Source organism: Melanotaenia boesemani, chromosome 9 (genome assembly GCF_017639745.1).
Source record: "Melanotaenia boesemani isolate fMelBoe1 chromosome 9, fMelBoe1.pri, whole genome shotgun sequence".
Classification (NCBI taxonomy): Eukaryota; Metazoa; Chordata; class Actinopteri; order Atheriniformes; family Melanotaeniidae; genus Melanotaenia; species Melanotaenia boesemani.
In genome coordinates this window covers 32,467,817-32,487,183 of record NC_055690.1, presented here as the reverse complement: position 1 = coordinate 32,487,183, position 19,367 = coordinate 32,467,817, and the positions used below count along the sequence as shown (strand labels likewise).

Sequence of the window (19,367 nt, the reverse complement as noted above, 5' to 3'; positions counted from 1 at the left end):
GCCAATGTTTTTTTTTTTCCACTTGCAACACTGACCCAATATGAACAGTGATCCATTTTTCTTCCTCTGTTTGTACCCCCATAATGCACATTATGTTTTCATTTACTGTAAATGAATCTTCTACTCTTCGATGACTGGGTGATGCAGGAGTAAAGGAAGTATAAATTTCTCCTGAAGGCTTTAGGCCTTCAACCCGAGTAGAAAGGCTGTTGAAAAAAGCCCAGGTCAGTGATGATGCTGGGCATGTAACACAGCAGAAAAAACCTACATGTTGATCCAGGACAGCAAAGGGGAGTTTTGAAACATGTTTGTTATAAAACACTATAAAATATATAAAAATCAATTAAACTTACCAGCAGAAATTGGTTAAATAACAGCTTTGATAGTTTTCTCTCTTTTTCTTTTCCTCTGGTAATGTCCTTTTTGGTTTATTTTTGTTTGTTTGTTTGTTTTTTTGGGGTTTTTTTTTGTTTTTTTTTTGCTCAATCAGCCATGGTTCAAAATAGCCACTGTGTTGACATGCAGTTGCTAGTGTGTGACACAGTGCTGTTGAGCAAAATGCAGCTGTGTGATGCACCAAGATGTAGAAAAGTTGGTTTCTCAACCTCTGGATGCTGCAGGTTCAGAGACTAACCCCTGATGTCCAGTACTAACCATATGCTACTGGATGCTTGAATTTCCCTCGGGATCAATAAAGTATCTATCTATCTATCTATCTATCTATCTATCTATCTATCTATCTATCTATCTATCTATCTATCTATCTATCTATCTACCTATCTACCTATCTACCTACCTACCTACCTACCTACCTACCTACCTATTCAGAGGGACTGAGAGATACTACCTCTCCCTCATACAGCTGACGAGGAGTCTGATAATTAACGTCAGAACCTTCAGTCAGGGTGTAAACCCTGTTTTAGTTCATGTAGAAATATTTTATAAGACTGAGCTCATTCTAATAATAAAGAAGAATTTCTCTTTGTTTGTTAGCCAAAAAAAATGATTAAAATAACCTCATTTATAGATTTATTGTCACTAATGTGATGGGTTTTAAAAGTAGTATTTAAGGAGACGAGTATGATAGATTAAATGTTCTATATTTAAATCTTCTGTCTCTCTGAGGTAGACTGGCTGTAGATTGTGTCTAATGTATTAATATTTTCCTCTATAAATACTTTAAGTTTAGATCAGCAAATCCATTTAATTCTTCTGTGTGCAGACATTCTCTTTATATGGATGGTGTAATTTTGCCATACTGCAACAGGCTGAACTCAACAGATGGATGGATGCAGGCTCTTGGCACCTTCACGGTACCTGTGTGTGTTTGCATGTGCGTGTGCGTGTGTGTGTGTGTGTGTGTGTGTGTGTATATATGTGTGTGTGTGTGAGTGCACCTCATTTACGACTGTAGAGATGATCAGAGCTTTCTCTTCAGGGTGACTCCCCTCCATTATCTGAAACCCTAAATCCCCTTTGCAGCCTGAAGAAAAATCAAAACACTTCATGGTTTAATTCAAGGACAGTGCTGCTGCCAGGATGTGAAAATCAGCCTCCCGACCAGTCTCACAAGAAGAATGGTTGTCCACATCCAACAAATAGCGACAAGTAGGTAGAAACATGAGACGGTAACATTTTAGGGCAGTAAAGAGCCCCACTGTTCTTTCTATGAAGGTAATCATTCTGTAATATCACATTTCTGATAGTTTATTGCAGTGGTTCCCAACCTAGGGTTCCCCAAAGAGCACCAGGGTTCGCTGAGGTTTTGACTGTTTAGAGCAGTGTGATTTAAATGAAGGCCATGCCCACACAGAGGCAAGTTTTTACTGTGTTGGTGTTTTATTCACATGGAACCCGTGTTTGGGAGCCAGTAAAAAAAACCATTATGCACCATTTCATGAATGAGACATGTCTGAGAAATGCCACAGTGCAGATGATTCATCCTTATTTTGAAAGAAAAAATATATAATTATGAGGCTATGTTAGTAATTAACTTATGGGTCCATAGTTTTTTAGTAGTTCTATGAAGAGGGTCCTTAGGGAAAATAGGTTGGAAATCACTGCTTTAATGCTACTCAAAGCATAACATCTTCATCATAAGCATACCCTGTACAGGGGCTCTGTGTGTATATTGCAGTATATCTGTAAAATATGATTAGTTTTCAAGTCTGGTACCTCTGAAAGAATTCAGATTCATTTCAATGTGAAGCTCTTTCTGAGCTTCAACCACAGCAGGTCTTAACAGCATGTGACATTTTCAACTTCTCCAAAGTCTCCATTAAGAGCATTTTGCCCGAAGCTTATGACTGCACTTCAGACTGAACTTAAGAGAAGAATATGACAAAGAAAACCAAAGGTTTCCTGCATGGAGTTCGGTGTAAACTGTAGGTCATGCATCACTGGGTGTCCTGAGATCTTTTCTGTTAGAGTCAGGTCCAGGTGTGTCATTCTCTTCGGCTCTCCCTTCTTTCACCACACTCTCTGTAAAGGTCACTCTCTGCTTGAAGGTGAATGTAGGCTGAGCAAGCCTGTGGAATATGGAAGCTGAAAATAAAGTGGCTTTTTCTTGTCTGCCCTGAAGGGTTCAGTGAATGAAGCCATCCTCTGGCTCTTTCTTCTTCTCCCTGGCAAATGAAGTTCTGCCAGTCTCTCGATGTCCGCCAGCGATGCCATCATTAGAAGGCAGCAAGCTTGCATAAAGGCTCGGTAAACACAATTAGGCCGCCGACCTGGCTCCCTCGGGGAGAAGTAGCAGGAGTTGGCTGTAACTCTAAGTGGCAGATGCTTTAAGATCACTCCAACTCCATCGTTCTGTTAAGGGCTGGTTTCCATTTCCTTCTTCCTCTTTCCTCCAGTGGAAGACGAGAGAGAAATAAACAGAGTCCTGCTGTCTGATCTGTTTCTGAGACAGAGATAAAATTATGTTGTACAGTATATCATTTGTGATAAGCTGTAACATAGAAGAGTTGTTTACAGTCAGAAACATCTTGTAAAGTCAATGAAGAGATTGAGTTTTGTTTTTTGAATGTGGAATTCTCGTGATGAAATGTCTGCTGTCTACAAAGTCTTATAAGAAAATGTGTAATTTCGCCACATTAGTCCACACCTTGAAATGTTTACTTACAAACTTTTGTTCACTCCACAGCATGCATACTTTTGTTTGATTTAATATATTATTACAATTTCCTCTGGCCATTCCTTTTAGTCATTTTATGATGAACTTATTGTCTATTTTATCTAAATTATTGTAATCATTGCCATCAGCGAGATCCAAGTACTTCAGTCTATTCTTCACGTTTGTATAGACAGAAGAACAGCAAATACTTTTGCTTTATATGTAGACACCACCAACTGGGCTTGAAACAAAGTCCACTGAATGTTTTCCTTCACTCTCTGAATGAACATCAATCATCGCTGAGGAACAAACACACTGTAGTTTGTGATTTACAAACTGACATACTGCTGTGCTAAAGTGGAGTTTTACAACTTTTTATTCTTTTCTAAATTAAGCTGATGATCATTTTTGATAATTCAGTGATCTACAAATTACCATTTTTATTTATTATCCTGCTGATCATTTTCTGCATTAATCAACAGAAAATAATGGGAAACTTATTCAAAAGTTCTCTAAATGGCTCGTAAAAGTGTTGTTAATTTAATAAATTGATCAACTACTGTATATTTTGTGCAGAAATTTGCTTATTTTACCAATTGTTAGCCAAAGCTGACAGACAAATTGTAAAGTTGTTTTTTTTTTTCAAAGAAAACATGTAAAGGTCGAAATTGTCTATTTGTTCAAAATATAAAGCAATAATGTTTTGCATCCTTATCATCATTGTTCAACACGTTGTTTGGGTTAAAACAAAATGTGGTCATGTTACAGTTTGAAAGCAAATATTCTGTAAACATAGAATAATTTTAGGTGGTGCAGAAGTTAAAGTGACATGAAAAGAATAAAGTACATACACCTTAAATTTGTACCTATAGAGGACTAGAATAAACGTTTCATTCAGTGCTGCTAGAACCCGAAATGATTCGCATCCATCGGTGATTCTTCTAGAAGCCGCAGCTTTGCCCGGTGCAGGTTTGTTTTATCCTGCCCTGTCATCGTTTTTATTTTCACTGCAGCCATGTGGAGAGATTTGATTTGATGTCACAGATGCGGGATTTTACTCTGTCGTCAAGGCCAGGTTGAAACATTGAAGGTCAGTCCAATTTGTTGGAGATGTCTCAGATCTCCTCCCCTTCCAGCAAGCAGTTATGTCTGCTCTGACGATGTCACCTCGTTCACTGAGTAATAAGGTTTCCTTCATACAGATTCATGAGATGGAGAAACTCGTGTCTCCACCATAAGATATTATCTGGTGATTTGGAAGGAAAGGCATGCAATGTTCATCATTTTCATCAAAACCCTGGTGATGATACTGATGTACTGGGATGTTCTTTGGACTGAGTAAAGGTGGTGGGAGAGAGGAAGATGATGACCAAGCTGTCATCCATGTTGGAGAACAGCTCCCACCCTCTCCAGCGTGCAGAGCTCCTTCACCGACAAATCGCTTCACCCCGGGTGTGTGAAGGAGGCTGATGCAGGTCCTTCCATCCTGGACAACCACTGCTCCCAGTACACCAAAAACACACACATACACAATTAAAAAGGCAATCTAAATGATCATTAAAGTTAAAGAACTTTTTTTTGTTTTAAATTTTTTAGAATAGTTTATTTTTATGTTTTACTATGTTGTACTTATGTTTTACTATTTTTTTTATTTTATGTTTAACAATATCTTTATTAAACTTTGAGTATGTAACTGGCCACCAGTTTAAATTAGACAGCAAAGCTATATTTGTCTATATCTGGGTTTCTCTCAATAAAGTATAGATTTTAATCATGTTATTATCAATCGTGTCTTTGCTTTATCACCTTCTGATCAGTTTTAGTTGATTAATATTTTTAGCTCAGTGGATATTTTTATTCCTTTTTTTATGTAGTTGTTTTTCTTTGTGCTTTATTGGCTTTGTCTTTATGGTGTGTAGATTTGAACAATATTATTATCTCGTTATTGTGTCTGTTTGTATCCCCTTTTAATCAGTTTCATCGCTTTGCTTAATATTATTAGATTAAGGGATAATTGTTTTCCTCACAGTTTTCCACACAATTGCTGCAACATTTGCCCTTTCCTTTATATAATACATCCACATGTTCACAAGTTATTTTGTTTGTTTTTCTAGCTTTACTGTTTTTGAACCCTTACTTTTTTTTAGCTGCTGTTGGACTGTGATTTCCCCCCAAAAAGCAGAAAAGGTAATACCTGCTGTGAAAGAAACTGAGGTTTTGGGTTGTTTCATCTTCTTCGGGACTTCATTTGTTCGCATCCTTCCTTTAAGCTTTTAGCTTAAGTGTATTGCATCTTTTTAGCGTCTCCATGTCGAGGAAATTAAATGACTTTTTGTGAATTACTGCCCTGAGTTTTGAAGTCTGTGTCTTTACCCTCTGCTGGATGGATTTTGTTCTACTTCATCACTCTTTCACTCTTAATTCAATGTGTCAACTTTGTGCATCACTTTGATCAAAGTGAATCCATTAAATCAACACCAATAACATCTTCTGGGATATGTGTGAAAATTTACACTTCTGACGTTTTTCCTTTGCTTTCCTTGGTATTGACAGCAACAAGAAAAAGAAATGCAGAGATATTGTTGTGTTTGGCAGCTTGTGTTGTACCTCCCTGTCAGAGATGCAGCAGAAGTAAACAGAGATCATTTGCGTGAGAGGTAAATGTTCTCCTCTTTGACTCTTTTTCTCATCTCTCTCCTCCCGCAGTTCGACATGCAGAGGATCACCCTGGAGGAGCTGAAACACATCCTGTTCTACGCCTTCCGCGACCACCTGACCATGAAGGACATTGAAAACATCATCATCAACGAGGAAGAGAGCCTGAAGGAGAACTCCGGAAACTGTCAGACAGAGTTTGAGGGCGGTGAGTGAAAATCCCTGAGCTAGCTTCACACATAGGCACTTAAGCACATGTGTGTGCTGCAGACGTGTACTCTGCAGTAGGGACAGAGAAAGTAGTCCGTGCTGTCCAGAAGAATTTGAGTCGTTTCTTCAAGATCTATGGCCAACAAAGTCCCAGCACACATGCTGATTTATTGATTTGTGGCGTTCGTGGGGACTGGTGTCAGCTGGTCAGCTGTTCAGCAGCGGCATGGATGAAATATGCAAGACTTCCTTCTGCACAACCAGCTATCCAAGATTTATGGATATCAGAGCAGCAGAGGGTATTCTAGGACGTTCTCCTTCTCACCATTAAGCAAATGTCATTATTTCTTTTAAGCTCATTATAATTCAAACCACTGCGAGATGTTTTGAAACGAGTCAGCCTTTGGAGCTTTCTGCTCTGGATTTTAACAGGCAGAAAATGTAAGCAGCAAAACAAGCTTAAAGGCATTTTATTTTATGTACAAAAATGAGGGCTGTGCAGCAATGTGGTGGTAGTTAACGCTTCACAGGAGTCTGTGGAGTTTGCATGTTCTCCTTGTCCATGGACGCTTTCATTGCTCCAGCTTCAAGGACATAGGTTTGATTTTCACATTGATTGAGGCATGAAAGTTCCCAAGAGAGGCCCCTGGAATGAGGAGGTTCTTTTTATTATTTTAGCTTAGTTTGTTGCACTTATGATATTTGTTTATTTGCAATATCATGTAGAAAATCTAAACAAGCCCAATTTGATCATCCAAAATGTTCTTTTGACATTAAGGTTTGTTTTTTGTTTGTTTTTTTGTTTTGTTTTTTGTTTTGTTTGTGTTTTTTTTACTACCCAGTTCAGCCAGAAAAATTAACTTCTGATGTCCTTCTGTCTTTGCTCCCGAATTTGAGACTGAAGACACAATCACTATTAGTTCCACTCTCTCTTGCAGCTAGACCACTAGAGGGAATGACAGAGCAGACAGCCAGTCATGTTAAGAAGAAATGATAGCGCAGAACCAATAATATCAGCTGAAATGAGTTACAAGGCAGGACTTACAGCATCAATACTGTGTGGCAGATAAAGCACAGAGAGAACTGATCTCTCATGTGTTTGTGCAATGGAAAATAGATGGGACATCCCAGGACTTGTTGAACATGGGTAGGTATACTGTTCCTACGTAGTTCCACGCCTGTGACGGCTGCAGTCCAAAAACATCCATTTCAGGTTGACTGGTGTTTCTAAATTTTCCCTTGGGCTGAGTAGGTGCTTGTCTCTCTGTGTTGATTCTGTCCTGGTGTACCCTGTCTCTAATAAGTAAGTATAGACGATGGATGTTTGTGGAAAGTGACTTGACAGTGCCGTGGTAAACAGAGATCCATATGCAGCACAGGAGGTTGATCACATATGTGAGGTCACTCCCGAATGTTAATAAGCATTTGTTTGACCACTACACCGATGCTTGAGGTTCAGATAAAAGGCCAGAGTTTCTTGTCATGGTGCAGGTTGGAGCTTTTTCTTTCATGAAAGTGATATGTTTTCCTGAGATGTTCACAAGTCCCTTTTTGCAAGTCCAAGTCACTTTTCATTGTAATAAGAAATCTGCCATGTGATGCCTGCTGTCTGGTCCGCTTAGAAGATGCATTATAATATCCAAGTAAAACGTGTACTCTCCCTTTAACTACCAGCATTTAGTAACAGCACTGATCTGTAGCTTAAACTGACAAATGCTCTGCCCCTCTCGTCTTGAAGATTTCTTTGCTCTACTGAATTCGGAAAACCTGTAGATAAACATGGAAATTTCTTCAGCTTAGTAAATATGTTCTTAACATAAATTATCCAAAAGTTTTTAATGTAAGCCAAAATCTATCTAGACCCACAGAATAAAATTAAATGCTATGAGCTGCAGTTCAAACACTTTTATTGCAGGATCACCACCTATCCTGCAGTACTTAGACGTTTCCCTGCTGCCACACACCTGATCCAAATGACAGCTTGTTTTCAAGTCCTGCACAAGCCTCTTAATGACCTATTAATAATTTGAATCAAATGAATTGCAGCAGGCAAATGTGTAAAATCTGCAGGACAGTGGCACCGCAGGTCCACAGTTAGTGATCCCTGAGCTAGTGCACCAGAATTACTTTACTTTTTTTCAAGGACTTGGATACGTACAAAGATTTTACATTCGGACTCAAGTCCCCATCTCGTTGCCATAATATCTTTTGTCATGATGTGATTATTCCTTGTAAGACTTGGTCAGGGATAACAGACAAAAACTAGCCGTTTGACTAAATCTGGCAAATTTACAGATTTTTTTTCATATGCCAATTTATCACAAAACCAGGACCAATCACTGATGGTGGCAGCCAATTGTTGACGGCCAATTCACATGTCTGCCATCTAGCAGTGGAAAGTGGTAATAGGTTTAAGCTCTTTTTAAGGAGACAAAACCTGGTGCATGTCGAAATTTTGAGACTTTGGTGCTTAGAGGGTTAATTCAAAGAACAAAACTGCTAATGAGAAGTGCCTTTCTGCCCACTTTTGGCCTTGGTATGTCATACTTACAAGAATGAATGGCTAACGTTTTTAACATAGTGCATATAAATTCATTCAGAGCAGCAGAAACATGCTGGAGCAGCAGCATGTTTCTCGCAGGGAAATGCTTAGGCATGTGGAAGCATGGAAATCACCTCCAATCCATGAATCTAACAGATGCATTACAGGATATTGTGAGCTCTGAAAGCAGCTTAAAAATGACTGCATCCATTTTTCATTTATACTCGTGTATCTTTGATGCTCAGAGCTAAAACAGCCTTTGATGTCTGTTTTCCCAAACACGCCCTTCTCCTGAATCGATCCTGTACCTGAAGGAATTTATTGGTGTTACTGAGGATGGACACAAATTTCCCCAACACTTTATCAAGTTCTTAAAACTCATACATAGTGATGACAGTATGATGTTCCTACTCAGTTCATGATGATGGATAACCACAGCGGAATCACACAGAGCAATCCATTGTTCCCAAAGTCCTGAGGTTCCAGCTGCTACCAATATGGGATACCAAAATGTGCTCAGTCATGGACCAATCAATACACTGTGTCACAGTGTGGTTCATACTAAATACAATTCATCATGTTACTCTAGCACCTATTACATCAGCTTGCTGATATATGAAGGAGCATAAAAGGCACTTGATTTCCCTCTGGCTTCACCTCATTCTCCAATCAATATGGTGTGGCACTGAAAAACAGCAGCATAAAGAATGTAACCACTGATCCATAGAAGCCCACCAGGCTCTGATTCATTGCTGAACAAACTGCACCAACAGAGTGAAGCGCAGAGACATGCTGGAGCAGCATCTGTCCAGGGAAATGCCTGGGAGCCAATGAGAGGCATAAAACTCACCTCTGATCCGTGAATGCCACAGCTCCCGTACAGGTGTATACATTAAAGCACATACTGTATGTATTTAATCCCCATGCTGTGAGTCTGCACCATTTGTTGCTGAATATCAAATTTTCAATTGTTGCTGTTGTAAGCATAGAAACCCCCTCTGGAAGACACAAGTTCATGTTTTTTAATGACTTTCCTTTTAAAGAAGGATGTGAAATTACCTTGTGATGCACGGTTTCAGGCACCAAAGTTGAGTTCTTACTTGGAAGCAAAAAAGGCCAGTTGACTGAGAAATTACTACAAAAGTCATGTTGGCTTGAAGTTTCATTCATACTTAAACTTTACCTGCACAAAAAACATTTCACTTTTTCACATTTACATTCTGTGAATAAAAGATTAAGTGTCCCTAATAAAGGGATGTTTTTAAGGTGACAACAAGTTAAAGTGAGCCAATATCTGGACCACAACGCTCCTCCCAGCAGCTGATGCTCTCTTCATTGGAAACATCAGAGCAAACTGCAGCTTAACAGAAGAATTTCTTTAAAATTCTTGTCATGAAAAGGCTCATCTCCAGCCGAGGACAATCTCACACAAATGATAGAGTGATGAGATCAAAAACCACAAGCCTGAACAACTGCAAATGAGAAACTACAGTGCTTTAAAGTTGCAGAACTTTCTAAGGTAATAAATAAAACAAAATCATCACATTTCTACAGACATCTTTAAACTAGAAAATTAGAAATAAATGTAGCTGTTGTCTTCTCTCCTCTCATTTCTGTACATTTTTTCCTCAACATTTTTTTTATTTGGAGATCATTTTGGCTGTGTTAAGGCTAGTAGCATTCATTTTTGCAAAACCTACTTTTGAAACTTTTTTAAATCCATTGTCTTTTTTTCTCCTTAATCTTTTATAGTCTGTTGATGTATTGTCCAACCTCGAATGACCTTCATGGCCAAAAGTGTTTACGCACAAATAAATCACCACATTATTACTGGTTTCTGCTCTCTTCTTTTTCATAAATCACCTACTTTTCCCCCCTTTTTAAGGATTTTAACTCTTTAACCCCTTAACACTATATTTTATATACTATTATAGAAGAACAAAACAAAAACAAAAACAAAAAAATCTAGAAATAAAGGACAAAAAGAAAAAAACAGAATCTAATACAGTATAATTTAATAATAAATAAGGATAAATAATAAATTAATAATATTAGAATTATACATACATATGAGTTAATAACAAGAAAATAAATCAATAAAATAAATTAGCTGGATAAAAAGACATAAAATAAACAAAGGTAAGAAATGGTTTACACAAATTTGCAACACCAGGCGTGACAGGATTAAATCCCAGTTTAATTATTTGAATTATTGCATTTTCTTATTACAAAAAAACAAATCAAAGTGTGATGAGGTGTCTTCGGCCATAAAGGGAGAATCTCAGAAAACATGATGCTGATGAGAGTTTAAACTCTGCTGGTGAACAAACGGAGGCGTGGAAGCGTGTCAGTGGTCGACCAGCGCGATCACCTCAAGAAGTCAGTAAAAATACACGAACTGAGTTGCTTTTCAGCAATTAACAACTTCTCTTGTGTTGGTTGGAGTTAAATTTCACCATTTACTATCAGAACTACTCAGCAAACCAACCCCTGCTGCCTGTCTGCAGCTTGCTGTGGAGAACATGGACGAGGCAGCAGGCTGATGGTAGGAATCTTTGGTGTAAATGAGAAGCATTTTTTATGGTTGAAGTGTTTAATGAGAAGTCAGCAGGACTTATTTTTGGTTCTCTAGTGAGGAGTGCAGGACTTTCTAACTCTTGTGAGGAGTCTTGTGAGATCATGTGCTGATCTACCAGTTTATTGGACCCCAACCCGAAGAGGTCCAGATATAATCCGATTCAGTGCCCAGCATCAGTGATGTGATGCATCTTCCACTCTGAATAATTTTTTTCTGTAAATAAATGCTGGAGTAAGATGTTCTTTTCTCATTTGTTAAATCTTAATTTGTTTTATTTGTGACTCAGTTAACATTTATGAATAAATATTGAAAATTTTAAATAGTCACTAAACTTCTGAGTGAAATAGAGTTCAGTAAATGAAGGCTATAAAAATAAATCAAAGCTTTTTCTTTGCACTGTCATCAAGAAATAGTTGCTAGAGGGAAGCCATGGAGGTAATGACAAAATGTGAGAGCAGGAAGGTAAAGCTGACAAAGGAATATTAACGCGCCACTAACTGATATACAGTCCTCTGCAGGACAAAAAGGACATAAAAAATCATCTGATCCTCACCATAAATACAACATCAGTTACAACTGGTGATATTTTATACCATGTCATTGTTTATTTATCAAAAAGTCCACTGGTAATGCTTATAGGCATTAAGAGGGTCAGTAGCAGCCAGGTGCTGCTGATCAATGCACTTTATTAACTAATCATCATCATCATCATCAGTGAGATCACCTCTGTGACAGCTGAACTTTGTCAGTTCAGGTGTGTTTAGAAAATGCCAAGGAAGCAATACATCAGCAATGATCTTAGAGAAGTACTTACTGCAGTCGAGTTATAAGGTCACTGACGTTCTACAGAGAGAAAGATTCACAAAAGTTTAAAGACCGACGCCAGTCTTCCCAGCAGTGGAAGTCCCAGCAAGTTCAGCCCAGATCAGACCCCGTGAGCCACTTCTCAGACTCTCCAGGTCTCAGTTAGCATGTTAACGTTCATCAGTCAGAAAAAGGCTGTTTGGAAGAGTTGCAGGAGAAAGTCTCTTCTCTCTTTAAATTAATCAATTGAATGAGCCATTAAAGACCCAATGCTGTTTTTAATATGTAGATACAAATAAACTTCACACGTATGCAGATGATGCAGATGAACGACAACAAACAAAACAAGTTGAAATGAATGAATAAAACTAAATTTATTCATTTATAATTACTCATTTTGTTTGTGGATAATGCTCTGATGGACCTTCATGGTGGAGTGGTGAGGTTGAAGGAAGGAGTTCGGGTATGACCCCCCCGGAGTCTAAACTCCTCAGAGTTCGGTGACGGCAGATACTTTCTGATCAGGTTCTTCAGGCATCAGAAGGAGATTAAAGTGGGTTGGAAAGTCGTTGTATGAAAGTCGGCCTGAAGGGAGAATAACAGAAGAAAGATTTAAAGAATGAGGATCAGAGTGACTGGCTTTAAAAGTAGCAGCTGAGACGACTACTGAACCACAGACGTGCTGGAAGAATCCAGAATGAGGCGAATTTGACTGGAAGGGATGAAGTAGAGCAGGATGAAAAGCCAAATGGCAGCATTAACGTTTTTACCTTACACACTGAGGCTTGAATGGATTTGACTTGCAGTTTTGAGATCATTGAAGAGGTTTTGATCTGAAGACGACTGGTTGGAGTCACATGAAAGAAAGAAAGAAAAACAGGTATTCTGGTTTCTATGAGGACTCATTTTCATCGCTGAGAGAAATTGAGACAGATGAGGTTGGTCATTATCAGCTTCCTTAAAGTGGTTTCTTTATAGACTACTTTGATTGTAATTATAGTAATTATGTGTATAAATACATAAAGACCCATCTTGCACAGAGCTTTTGAGTAATATTAGTTAAAGGTTTATCCTTATATACAGAAATTGAGGCCAAAATGATACTTAACCACTGAATGAAGCAGCCTGAGCATCATTAGGAAGAAAAATGTTGGTCTTTCTCTTCCACATTATCTTTAGAAGAGCAGTTAAGAAGCATTTTTGGTACCTCCTGAATTGAATTAAGAGTTAAAAATAGGCTGAGTAGGAGCCGAGTGGCTGTGGGTCACTGGCTGAGCTACTCTAATTACCTCGAGCTGGTAAAATCCTCTGGGCTGCTTGACGTCCATCAGCTGGCTGTGAGGAAGGAGAGCAGCTAAACAAGCAGAGCCAGAGGCCGGCTGAACCAGAAATGAAAGAAAGAAGCTGATCTGTTGAGGCGGATGCCTGCATGCTTCATGTAGAGGACATTATGCCAAACAAATATTATTTGCTGATGTAGATTTTACTGCCAGGTGTCTAAATTCTGTTTAAAGAGCAGAATCTTCTCGCTTTACTGAAATGTTTCTCAGACTTTGCCTTAGAATAGGTCTGAAATGATGCGGTCATCATGTCTTAAAAAATGTTTTTTAAATTTTTATGAATAAAGCCACGCCCAGCTTGACTTCATGATATGGTGTTCGGGAGCAACCTGATTCTTTGTAGTGAACAAGAAGAGCTGACACCAGTTGGGGAAAGCCAAATCTTCAGAAGGGTGGGAGTTTATTTTTAAAGGGCACAATGCCACCAATCAGAAGCAAGGAAAGAATAGGACCATGCCATTATGTGAAAGAAGGGAGGTGGTGTAGTTTTACGGACCAGGCACACAGAGTAGCATAAAGAGGAGAACGGATTGAAATTGCAAGTGTGTTGGAAAAAAGCGGATAAATTAGGTGCTATTAAGAAAAACTACTACAACATAACATTTCTTTCTGGGATAAAAAAATAAATAAATAAAACTTTATTTTGTTTATTCAATTTGTTTGTTGTGGTTCTGTTCAGTTGTTCATTTAAATGTGTGATAAACATTTTTTCTTTTAACAAGAAATGCCTAAAGATAAGGATTTTATGGAAACTTTACATAAAAAATAGCTTACCAACACACAAACCATGCATAACTTGTAACTTAGGCTAAAATAGAAGCTCTCGGCCATTTGAGAGCCAAAAGAGCCAGTTCCTCTGGGGGGAGCTAAAATAGCTGCTTCTTTAATAATAATAATAATAATAAAAAAATGCCAGACTTCTCATCACTACTTCGTGAAGAAGAAACCTCCTATACTCGTAAGAATGATTAAACAGGCCCTAAACTTTCATCTGATATATCTGGGTTATTCTGATGTAAATCCAAGTTTTTTAGGAATCCTGCCATCTCATTTCTTCCTCTTAATTCATGCTAATCTAATGTTAAATGTCTGACTGGCAGAAGCAGATGGCTGCCTTCCCTGAGCCTTGTTCGGTTAGAGGTTTCCTGTAGTCAAGTGTTAGTTTTTCTCTCCACACTGTAGCCTGGAGTTACCACAAAGACTCATTGCATTCCATGATGGCATTTGTTACTAACTGAGAGTATACATAGAAATATTAAGAACTCTGTGGCCTAAAGGGTTAACATGTAGGTGCAAGTTCCTTACATTCGGTGTCTGGTGGAAGTCTCAAATCCACCAAATTCTGCATTTCCTCTCAGGAGATGCTTTACCTGACTTTTAATGCTGCCTCCCTCTGCTGCTGCTTGTTTGGAGGTCTTTCCTGCCTCAGTGTTGCCTTCAGAAAAGTCAGGTTCTCACTGTCTTATTTCATGTTGTTGCCCAGGTCTAAGGTGCTCAGTTGGAGTTAGCAGTCATGAAGTGTTAATGTTTCACAGATGTAATTTGTGAGGCTTGTGGCTATGTCCCCAATTCTGAACAAATATAGGATAATGATTGAAGACGGTGGGGGTGGGAGAGTTGCTGAGTGAGCTGTCAGCGAGGAGCTACAGCCAATGAGAATAAAATAAATGAGGCGAGGGGACATGAGAGGGCAAAACCCATTAGAGTAGTACAACAGCTATGATGGAGAGCAGGGTGAAGTTCTGTCTGCTTGAAGTTGCTTCACATTCTTGTTGCCTCTGCTTCTCTCTGTCTGTTTGGTGAATAAATGTCTGTACAGGCCTGATGAATTCAGCCTCATGTGGCCTAATGTTGAAAAGCCCAGACCACAAGTCTCCCTCAAAAAAGCAGCAACATCACAGCAGTGAAACATGAAGAATTCAGAGGAGCCGCAACAGACCTGGAACTTAACTGAAGAGAGAATTTCAGAAGAATTAACCATTGCAACTCAGCCTCATGGCAGAAAGTGAAGTACCTGCACTGGACCAGCATGCAAAGTGTCACAGTTTGACTAGAAAAAGCTCGAACCTTTAGCAGTCAGTTACTTTTTGCTGCTTTTCTCCCTAGAGTCTTATTATTTTGACCCACTGCAGAACTTTTGCAGATTTTCTCAGTGAGTCGCCCCCAATCGACGGCTAATTCAGCTCTGAGATCTCTCCAGCCGGTCTTATCTTGACTCTTGTCTTATCTCTTGCTCTGTCCCTTTCCGCTTTCTTTTTTCCTCTCTTCCTCCAATAATGTCTTCTTGCCTTTCTTTGGTTAATCAGCTATGGTGAGTGTTCATAACAGCCAGTGTGTTTACATCTGCTTGCTAGCGTGTGACACTGTGTGTAAAGTGAAACTCGGCTGCAACGTCACGCAGCATCCTGGAAGGAAAAGTTGTGAAACTGGTCCTCAGCCTCAGGATGCTGCTGGATAGTGACATCTCCAGAAATGTACATAATAAATGTCACTTTGTCGTCAAAAGAGTCTGGAATGCATGGTTTTAATGGTCATCTTTACTGGTGCTCTCATCAAGTTTCAAGAAAATTCTGCTGAGTTTACTGAGCTGGGGTTTACTTTCTTCACCATGCAGTCCATCATGGTTTTTGTATGGCTGTTATTTTCCTTGTTTAAAGTTTCCTCTTCTCATGTCTGTTGGACTCTCATTGGCTGTAGCTCATCATTTACCAGCTCCTGCCCTGCAGACATGCTTGGAGCATGAAGCGAGCCACATGTCTAAATGTTCCAGGCTCTGGAACGTCTTTCAGATCCCATCTGTGGAGCACTGATGACTACAGATTGAATTTGGACCTTCCTCACACCTGGACCTGGATCATTTGCCTGACCATGAAAATGTGGTTAATAATTCTCTGGTGTAAATGTTCTGCTGGGTTTGTGTGCAGATATAAAAAAAAATGTAAAAAATGTCTAAAAACTAATTAAAAGAAGCATGTATTTATTTATTTTCTAAGGCAGGAATTTTACATGATCTGATCACCATAGACTAAATTCTCCGTGCAAGGTTTCCGTGCAGCTGCCAGACTAATTGGGCTTCTATATATTTTGGCTGTTGCTGAGAAGTGAGTCTGCTGATATGTGACACTAACCTTTGTGTCCCTCACTGCTGATGATTTCCCGGTAACCCACTGATCATTCAGATGAGATCCAGAGCAGAGCTGTTTTTTCTACCCGGCAACACAAATGTGAGCTCACACCTCCAACGGATTTCCTTTGATCCCGGCTGTAGTGGAAAGTTTCACTGTCAAGTACTATTTGCCTGTACATGAATTTAAAGATATTGTGCAGACGTTTTGCAGCTTGGCATCAGTGTGTCCCTGCATCTTCGTTATATTTGTCATCTGGGTGCAGACAGAGATGTCTGGGGACTGTTTACTTATTTCTGTTATTCATCTCTCTGTTTGTTCATCTCTTATTTCTCTTTTAGTTCACCCCTCAAAGAAGAACCGGCAGACGTGCGTGAGGAAGAGCCTCATCTGTGCTTTCGCCATGGCATTCATCATCAGCGTCATGCTCATTGCAGCCAATCAGATGCTGAGGAATGGCATGGAGTAGCCATGCCCACTGGGAGCTGGAAACAAACCAGCCTGCATGTGCATGCCGGTGGGTGAGGACATGTCCCTGTTGATAGAAAAAGAACCACAAGGAATTACACAGAAATAATCATCACCTAAATCTATTTTTAAGGTTGCACTTAGATTTTTTTCAAACGAGAAGCACGTCTCCAACCGACGTCCAATAAACCCATGAAGCCAGCATAAGGAGTCATGCAGGACTCCTCCCCTTTACTCCAACACAAACTCTCAAGGGCTGACATCCATACAATCCACTGTTGTCTGTTTCCCTGATGCAATAAAAAGAAAAGATAGAATTAAAAACTAAGTGCAGGAATTGAGAGCTGCCGGCTTTTCCAGCAGGCGAAATGTGAGTCTGCTTATCTGTCAGCCACCAGGAGTTTCGGTCTGGGTCCCAGAAGAGACTGAGAAGGACAAAACAACAGCCCTCTTATTATAGGTCCTGAAAGGTTGTTGGCAGAGCTCACCGCCACTGAAGCAGAAGGATCAGTGTGCATCAGACCACAGCTCCTGGAGCTCTCGTGGTGCGCTCCTACTACATCTGTGTCTGTGGGCTGGTTTGAGGTGCTGGCATCACCTCATTAGCCTTACAAGCCAGGCAGTTCGGACAGTAAGAAATCAGATTGTGTTTTCTTCAAGATTTTCATGATTATTTCCTCCTGGTGGAAATAAACCACCCTCCAGTGCTCTCTGTGTATCATACTTTATCCGTCAGCAGTGTCCAGTGCATCCCAGGGGTTATGTGATGTAAATTTTGTCCGTCTGATGAACTTCTGCCTCTGTTTGTGATTTCCCTCATTTCTCAAAATGATTGCAGGTAACCCCCAGAGAGACGGTGTGAAGCGGTTGCATTCAGCTGTGTCCTAATGTGTCAGTGGTAAAAGCAAAGATAATGGATACAGCAAATAGGTGAGATGTTTTCCAGCTGAGGAAACTGGAGTTGCATTTTCTAATCTCAGTGCAGTCTGTTCTGGGGCTGAAATGCATCTTGGCCTCATGGCAGAGTTTAACCTGATGCATGAAGGGACCAGTACCGAACCCTAACACATCACTGCGGGTTTAAAAATTTGCAGACTCTTAAAATTCATAAAGCTACGATTCACTTCAAACAATTCCAAAATCAAATCATTTCCGTTTTTTCCATTTTTAAGGTGATGGTGGTGTAGAACACAAACTGTATGTCGGTCATACCCATGACGTTTTTTTTATGGTAACTAAGCCTGGTTCTGATTTCTGTCCCTAAGTAAAAATACACAGAGATATAAAAAAAATGAAAGCATTAAATTACAGCTACTGTATGTGAGCACAGAGATTAGAGGAAAAACAGGTGGAACTGAGATGACTGAAAATCTGACCTAATGGCGTCATGAATAAGTTGATTAGCGTCAGTCATCTCATGACATTTAACTGCTTTTAGCTGCATTATATCACCAACGGTGTTAAAGAAAACAAAGGAGCTATCAATCATATCTTCCCTCCTTTTCCTTGTAGAGTTCCACCCACCACCCCACCTGGGCTCACATTTAAAGGTGTGGACAGGCAACCCATTTAGTTATTTTAACTGAAGTAATTGTTGACTTTTCCTTATTAAAATTCCACTTAAATGTGACTAAAATGTTCCGTCTTTAATATTAGTTTTTGTTAGTTGTATAGCTGAAATTATTCACTGCTGTATCCCTCCATTATTAACATTTACTTATTTTTCTTAATCTCTCTTAGTGTCCAATTATAATATTTCTAGATTTCTAGATGGAAAATTAAGATTGATTCGAATAACGTCTACTCTTTTTAGACCAAATGTGAATGTTTAAGGGGAAAAATGCAGATAAATTGATACTAAAAAGTAGTTTGTTGCTGCCTTTTGAGTGATGGACAGGTGCAAAGTTGCAGGTTGGAACCGGTTTGCAATGCAGTGCACCAAAAGTCTGCGTTAAAGTCACAGGGTGCTCAAACATTCTCACTGCACAGTATAAGTGTCCACTGAGGTTGGCTCTGAACTCCTGCACTGACCATCATCTGCAACATTTACACTCCACCAGGGGTCTAAAACATCATTATTATCAAATGCATGTGATCAAATCAGTGTCTTCTGTAAATACTGTAACCCACGTCGAAAGTGTCTAAAGTGTCTAAAGTGTGTGTTTAGGTGTACAGTATCTGTGTGTGTGCATGACCGTCGGTGCTCTCTGCCCACTTGGGGTCAGAGGTGCAGGAAGGGGGAGTCCAGCTACTTCCTCACAAACATGAAGGCCCTTTCTGTTTCCTCTCAACCTTCTTGCCAAAGCCATAAAACTCTGCAGAAGTGAAACAACTTATAAACACTTTTCGCTGTTTTCATATTGAAATACAAGATCAGAGGGGCTTTGTTTTTATCTGATTTTAAGTTTTCCTGGAAGAAATGTGTGTATCATGCAGGATCTGGTTTGTTGCTGTTATTGTTTTTGCACTGTACCCAGTCCACAATAAAACGATGGAGGGGTTGAAGGCTTGTGTAACAGTGCCATCTAGT

At 39.4% G+C, this 19,367-nt stretch overlaps 1 protein-coding gene across 2 annotated transcripts in view; it reads left to right on the top strand.

Annotated features, from left to right (window-relative positions):
- caln1 (calneuron 1) overlaps positions 1 to 17,900 on the top strand; it is a 72,502-nt gene extending 54,602 nt beyond the window's left edge. For both annotated transcript variants that reach the window (XM_041995761.1, XM_041995760.1), the window contains exons 5-6: positions 5,822 to 5,978; positions 16,711 to 17,900. In XM_041995761.1, the coding sequence (XP_041851695.1) occupies positions 5,822 to 5,978; positions 16,711 to 16,838 (285 nt within the window). In that variant the 3' untranslated portion in view covers positions 16,839 to 17,900. The remainder of the gene's footprint in view (positions 1 to 5,821; positions 5,979 to 16,710) is intronic.
- The last annotated feature ends 1,467 nt before the right edge of the window (positions 17,901 to 19,367 follow it).